This window comes from Aotus nancymaae, unplaced genomic scaffold (genome assembly GCF_030222135.1).
Source record: "Aotus nancymaae isolate 86718 unplaced genomic scaffold, 86718_ANA_hifiasm-v0.15.2.pri h1tg000022l_1, whole genome shotgun sequence".
Lineage (NCBI taxonomy): Eukaryota > Metazoa > Chordata > Mammalia > Primates > Aotidae > Aotus > Aotus nancymaae.
In genome coordinates this window covers 28,860,283-28,867,776 of record NW_026988435.1, presented here as the reverse complement: position 1 = coordinate 28,867,776, position 7,494 = coordinate 28,860,283, and the positions used below count along the sequence as shown (strand labels likewise).

The window sequence follows — 7,494 nt, the reverse complement described above, 5'->3', positions numbered from 1 at the left end:
TCTTTAGGGTCAAAGATTCCCTCATTACAAAGGATAGAAAATGGCTTACTAGATGTGAGATAATTGGAAAGCAGTTATGGTAGAAATTAGTTGGGTAAAGTGTTCTGGGATCTTTAATTGAGGTAATGCTTGTCTCCAGATTACTGGCCACCTTTGATGAAAGAGAGTGGAATAAAACCAGATACATGAAGACAGATAGTAAGAAACAAGTTATTCTGCAAATGTCCTGTGTTTTCTGTGTAATATATGCAGTCAATGAATTAATAGAAACTCCTGGTCTTTTAAGTATATTTGCCACATTTCAAGTATACCATACGGCATAATTCCCTAGATAATTTCCCAAGTCACTGTGGCAATGCCCATAAAGTACTGACTAGATGAACAGAAGTTGCTAGGCTGTTCATCACCCAACTAACTTTTGTACACAGATCACATTTCCCAATCTTGGACAAGATTGGGCACATTCAGGATTGTAATGTCCATATATTCAGGGTAGTATGGCCATAGGCAACACACTATGTAAAATACCACACTAATTACTTTCAGGTTACTTTGAAAATGCATAGTCAATAACGAGAAAGACATATCTGTGCTTCTGATGAACTATTCTACATAATATAAATTTGTTATAAAATGTTTTTTCCCCCATCATTTAAAAATAAATTCCTTATTAGTAGTAAGATAAAATGTGATATTAAATGTTTGTCATATTTAAGAATATAAAATAATCCAATATGATGTCTTATTTGTATTTAAAGTTATTAATTTTTCATCAAAGCAGACAATAGAAAAGTGTGATTCTATCCATGAATGTCATTATAATTTCTATTACATTTTTAATGTTCTAAATGTTATGTGGGTATTTCACTAAGCAATCAAGTAAATTAACTATTATATATATACTGATGAATATATGTATATGATGAATTCTTAGTAAGCAGGATATAAATGAGCCTCAACTGTTGCAAAAATCATGACTTTAATATGACAATCTTTTGGTAAAAGCTTAATCAGATACCAAAGAGATACTGACATTTTATTCAAGGGTATTAATAATATTGCAGGTACACTAGCTCTTCTTCTAAACTGAAACCCTGTGGACCCTCTATCCCACCCTCATGGATCTCATTTCATCAATGATTCTCTGTCATCAACTTTTCCTGATCTATTGTTTTCCATCTACTAGCAGTTCAACATATTCAAGTTTCCTGCATTAAGAAAAAATTAGAGTTGCGCGCACCTTCTCTCGCGGCCGAGGGGCCGCGGCACGGGGCCAGCCCGGAGACCCGGCCGCGGACCTGGGGTGCCTTTACGCCGTCTCGGAGCGGAGAATGCGGTGAGCAGGCGCCCCGCCCTCAGACCCGGCTGGTTCTGCACGCGCCGGCAGGCTGGTTCTGCGTGTGCCCGCGGGGGGCTCGGGGCAGCGGTTGAGATCCTCGGCGGCGGCCGGTTTTTCCTGGTGATGGTCAAGACTGGATGATGTAACTGGCTCTCTAGGAAGCCTCACTTGGCCGTAGCCTCTGGAAGGTTCTCTTTGACCCCATCTCAATTCATAGTGACTTCTGAAGCCACTTGAGAAAAATGATGTGACAGTTCCTATCAAAAAAGATTCTTCAGAAATATATATCATCTGAGAAGAAAGTGGCCATTTTTCCGTGCTTGCAAAATAGATATCCTCAAATTCCAAAATGCCAGCCAAGACCCCAATTTACCTGAAAGCAGCCAATAACAAGAAAGGAAAGAAATTTAAACTGAGGGACATTCTGTCTCCCGATATGATCAGTCCCCCGCTTGGAGACTTTCGCCACACCATCCACATTGGCAAAGAGGGCCAGCACGACGTCTTTGGAGATATTTCCTTTCTTCAAGGGAACTATGAGCTTTTACCTGGAAACCAGGAGAAAGCACACCTGGGCCAGTTCCCTGGGCATAACGAGTTCTTCTGGGCCAACAGCACCTCGGACTCTGTGTTCACAGAAACACCCTCCCCAGTGCTCAAAAATGCCATCTCCCTCCCGACAGTTGGAGGGTCCCAAGCTCTCATGTTGCCCTTGTTGTCACCAGTGACATTTAATTCCAAACAGGAGTCCTTTGGGCCAACAAAGCTGCCCAGGCTTAGCTGTGAGCCTGTCATGGAGGAAAAAGCTCAGGAGAAAAGCAGCCTGTTGGAGAACGGGACAGTCCACCAGGGAGACACCTCGTGGGGCTCCAGCGGTTCTGCCTCTCAGTCCAGTCAGGGCAGGGACAGCCACTCCTCCAGCCTGTCCGAACAGTACTCTGACTGGCCAGCCGAGGACATGTTTGACCATCCCGCCCCCTGTGAGCTCATCAAGGGAAAGACTAAGTCAGAGGAGTCCCTCTCTGACCTTACAGGTTCCCTGCTCTCCCTGCAGCTTGATCTTGGGCCCTCACTTTTGGATGAGGTGCTGAATGTCATGGATAAAAATAAGTAATAGGATGCCAACTTTTTTCCTTTGGGGTAAAAGGTACAAAAAAATAAACTAACCGCAGTTGAAGAGAAGGGCTTCCGGAGCTGTATTTGCAGTTTTATGATGGGTTTTCTAAAATAATATTCTTACAAAGTATTTTTTTTACCTGTTATGCTCTGTTTGCAAAAACAATTTAGAAAAAAAAACAACAAAGCAAAACCTGTCTTGGCAAAACAGAGCCCACTTTCAGCAGGCATTGGTGATGTTCGGCTCATGTATTGTTTGCAGACACACAAGAAATCTGGCTTGGCCAGGATTGGCAATAGCTATGAAGGGCTGGGCAAGTCACATTAAGGAACTTTACAGCACTCCGACATTTTCTGAGCAAGAGGAAGTCAAAATTTATTTCACACCTAAGCCTTTTTTCTAGACTCTTTTCTATATATTGCTTGGGCTCACCATAGCGAATTCTCCAGTGTTAAAAACTTTTCTGTTTTCACATTTGAACTTTATGGGTTTTGGGGATTTTCTTGTAGTTCTTATATATCCCTATATATTATATCTATATTGCAAATTTTGACTGTCAGCTACTTGTTGGTAAGACACAGGCAAAGTATTACTGTAACTAAGTTATTTTTAAAGTTAAAATACATTTTTATGTGCCTTTGGCTTTTTATTGCAGAGTCTACATTTTATAGATCCTACATCAGATGTTGTCATTTGACTTGTTTCCATTGGGATTCCATTGTAAGCTGTGTATGTGTGTGTTTGGAAAAGTGTATTCATAATACTTTTAACAGCAACCAATAATGGATTGTAAAGTATAAAGGCACAGGTTATTCATGATGCTTCTGCAGAGACTGTGGGCTACACCATGTAATGTTATTTGGAAATATAGGTATATTAATACAGTACATACTTGCATTACATAGGTACTTCAAACAACACAATAAAGAGTAAATGATAAAGCAAAAAAAAAAAAAAAAAAAGAAAAAATTAAAAGTGAGAGTTTTCAAAAAATAGAACTTAACCTAATGCTACCTCAACATCAGAGCCTTCAATGATTCTCTCTTCCTCGAGATAAAGCCCAATGTATCTTAGTTACTTAGTCTTAGTCAGTTAGGGATGTTATAACAAAATACCATAGCAGACCTTCATTTATAAATAACAGATGTTTATTTCTCACAGTTTGGGAGGCTGGGAAGTCCAAAATCAAGACACTGGCAGACTCAGTGTATGATGAGGGCCCTCTTCTGGGTTGCAGACTGTTGACTTCTTGTTGTTTCTTCACTTGGGAGAAAGAGAGCTCTCTGGCCTCTTCTTATATAGGCACTAACCCCAGTCACAGGGGCTCCACCATCATGTCTAATTACCTCCTCAAAACCCCACCTCCAAACACCACCACATTGGGAGTTCACATTTCAATGTATGAATTTTGGAGAGACATAAATGCTCAGTACACTGCATTCAGTATGTGGCTTGAGAGCTCTTCAGATGTGGTGCTTCCACACTGTTTCATCCGTTCTGAATGACTTTCATCTCCTCCTGTGTGCCACACTGCCTCCTGGCTTTTACTCATGTCATCTCCTGTGTCTAGAATTCACTACAGGGAATTTTCTCCTGGTTGACATTTTACACATTCCTCCCATCTCTGCTTAGAGGACACTTCTAAAACACCTTCTCTAACTCTTCACAAACTGGGTTATGTGCTTTTTCTCAGGTATTTACCTCATCAAAGGACACAGAGAGAACATTAGCATCATAAGAATAGACTTTGACATATGATAGTGCCAATGACTCCTCACTACTTTCATTTGTAACCATGTCTTGTCTGTATTTGCCTGTTCTCTCCTCTAAATGGATTTTAAAAATTACATTGTCAAGTTTAAAAAAGATTTTTAGTGGAAGTTTGATTGGAATGGTGCTAAACCTTTACATAGATTTGGGTAGAATTTGCATCTGAAAAATATGTTGTCTATTCAGCAAAATAGTTTATTGCTCCATGTAATGAAATAGTCTTTTTGGTTATTTTTTTTACGGTTATTTGAAGACAAAGAAGAAATATACATCTAACTATTACATATACACACACATCTATATGTATGTGTGTGCGTATATATATGTGTTTGTGTCTCTATGTATGTGTGCATATATATATATACACATTTGAATTTATCCTAATTTCTATTTAATTGTCTGTATTTGTTACCAGGCCAATTTTAGTGAGTGCAAATATATATCTATATTATTTCCTCTAGTATTCTTAGCATCTATTATAATAAGTGACACATAGTTTTCTACATGAAATATTTATTTTATAATAAATAAAGGAGGTAGAAAGGAAAGAAGGAACTTAGGAAGAAGGAAGGAAGGAAGGGAGAAAGGGAAGGAACGAAGGAGGGAGGGAGGGAAAGAAGGAAGGAGGGAGGGAGGGAGGGAGGGAAGAAAAGCAGGAAGAAATTCTGTGAAGTCAGGTTTTTATTTACTTTACATTGAAACTACTCATTAACTGAGAAAGGACTTTTTTATGGTTTAATCCAATAACATGGCCTGTATATCCATTTATTTAGTTTTCCTTTTTATATATCTACAGTTTTATAGTTTTATTCATAAATATCTAAACCTTGAGTTTTGCTGGGTTAAACTTTTCTGGCTTCTTAGGTATTTTTAGATAGTTCTCAAGGCTTTTAGTTGTAAAATTAACTCTGCATAATAAAAGTAGATGAGTCATCCTTGGATGAAGACTATTCCATATGAAGAAATGTCAATTTTTACTTTGCTATTGCTAAGACACAGAGGAGTCTCGGGTCTTAGAGAAGTTAAGAGATAGAGAAGAGCTGCCATATGTAATGGGTAGTGGTTGCCCGAGGGAAGAGAGGCTGAGAGACTGTATATGGAACTCTGTGATGGATATAGTTGGGAATTGAGGAATATGTGATACTTAGTGATACATTTTTCTGTGTTTAGTCAATCTGGGCTGATCCAACAAAATACCATAGAAAATACATTGGCTTGAACAATAAACATTTATTTCTTACAGTTATGGAGGCCATAAATCAAGATATCAGCAGGTGTGGTGTCTGTGAGGGCCCACTGCTTGCTTCACAGATAACTGTCTTCTCATTGTGTCCTCACATGGGGAAAGGGCAAGGCGAGTCTTTGGAGCCTCTTTTAGAAGCTACTAGTCCCATTCGCCCTAATGACTTAATCATCTCCCAAAGGCCTCATCTCCAAATACTATCACATTGGGGATTAGGTGGTTTTTTTTGTTGTTGTTGTTTTTTCTTTTATTTTTTTGAGATGGAGTCTTGCTCTGTTGCCAGGCTGGAGTGCAGTGGTGTGATCTTGGCTAACTGCAATCTCCATCTCCCGGGTTCAAGCTATTCCCTTGCCTCAGCCTCCCGAGTAGCTGGGACTAAAGGTGCACCACAACCACCCCTGGCTAATTTTTTGTATTTTAGTAGAGACGGAGTTTACCATGTTGGCCAGGATGGTCTCCATCTCCTTACCTCTTGATCCACCTGGCTCGACCTCCCAAAGTGCTGGTATTACAGGTATGAGCCACCATGCCCCACCAGGGATTAGGTTTTAACATATGAATTTTGGAGGTATGCAGATAGTCAGTTAGTCTAAAGCAGTCTTCAATAACATCAGTTAACCACAGAGTTATTATATTAGTGCCAGTTTGCCAAATGAGCAAGTCATTAGGAAAAAGAAATCTGTAGAAAAAGCAGATATAAATTCTGTTTATTCAAATTAGAGTGTAGCTTATTAATTTGTATCATTTTCCTATAGCTTTTGCTTCAAACTTGTACAAATGAAAGTTGACTTATAGTGATCACTCTAATGAAAGAATGAAAATTATATAATGTAAATAATTATTCCTTTTGCCATCTACAATCTATATTTTATGATACAGTGGCCAATAATGTTGGCTTGAGAAGAGTCTACTTTTGTATATTTCAATAATAACCTGTTAGATTATCTTCTGATGTAAATGACATGCAATTTAATTATTTTTCTCACTCATTTATAATCTATAAGATTTTTAGTGGTGAAGTTTTTAAATAATAAAGTTTATAAGTCTCTAAGATTTGTAAGTCAATAAAAATGAGATTGAAAACATATTTCTAGAAAAATTAGGAAGAACTTAACTCTTGATGAATTAAGTTTCCTCTTTAGAGCTATACACTGTATGGCAGTAATCTAGTCACCTGGACACAGGTGATAACTTGGTTTAAGTGGGAGAACTTGAGACAAATTTAGAAGGTAAAATATGAAGGACATGGGTGTGAATGGTGATGGATAAGTCCCAAGTTTTTGACTCAGACATCTAGATAGGTGGTGTGGTGAATTCTTGTGATAAGAAATAAAGGATGAAAAGATGCTCAATTATATTTTTAAAGGCTTGTGGTCTCTTTTTCTGAAGCATGACATAAAAAAGCTAAATTCTAATCTAGCAAAGGTCAATCTTTTTAAAAAGTAATATTAAGTATTTCATATATTTAATTTAATTTTGTTGACAAGAGCAAGACGTGGAGTTAGTCTGAATATTTTCTTCCTAGGTTCTGTATGTGTGTGCATTTATATACATAAATAAAGAGCTATGATAATATGGCTTTTCCTTCTAGAACTGACTTAAAAGGTATCTATATAAAGATATGCATTTATATACATAAGATGGCTCTTCTTTCTAGAACTGGCTTAAAAGGTATCTGTTTTTATTTGTTTCATTTTACATCTTTCACTATCAATACCCTAGATTTCTTATGTCAAGGTAGAAGTCTGATGAGTGAACAAACTAGTATTTTTAGGACAGTGAAGTGGTATCACAATTTTTGGTGGAAAGCTAATGAACTGACTAGTTTAGAAAACACATAATATTGCTGGTGTCATGCTTTCAGGAAGCTGCTATAGAAGAGCCCCTGCTGTCCTTCACATTGGAACTAATTTAAATTCATAATGCCACCTGCTACCACTGCTTTTCTTTCTATGAATTGTAATTAATAGATAGAGCATTTATCAGAGCTTGGTAAGTCCTAGAAAAGAGTTTGTTGCTAAATTT

General features: G+C 37.8%; 1 protein-coding gene across 1 annotated transcript; it reads left to right on the top strand.

The window, feature by feature from the left end:
- Positions 1-1,228: 1,228 nt before the first annotated feature.
- On the top strand, positions 1,229-3,425 carry LOC110568220 (cdc42 effector protein 3-like). Its single transcript, XM_021670563.2, has one exon. It carries the CDS (start codon positions 1,689-1,691, stop codon positions 2,451-2,453), a length of 765 nt encoding a protein of 254 aa, XP_021526238.2. The 5' UTR covers positions 1,229-1,688; the 3' UTR covers positions 2,454-3,425.
- The last annotated feature ends 4,069 nt before the right edge of the window (positions 3,426-7,494 follow it).

Excerpts from the sequence above, each read along its gene's own strand:
- LOC110568220 (XM_021670563.2), top strand. The coding sequence starts at position 1,689 with ATGCCAGCCAAGACCCCAATTTACCTGAAAGCAGCCAATAACAAGAAA.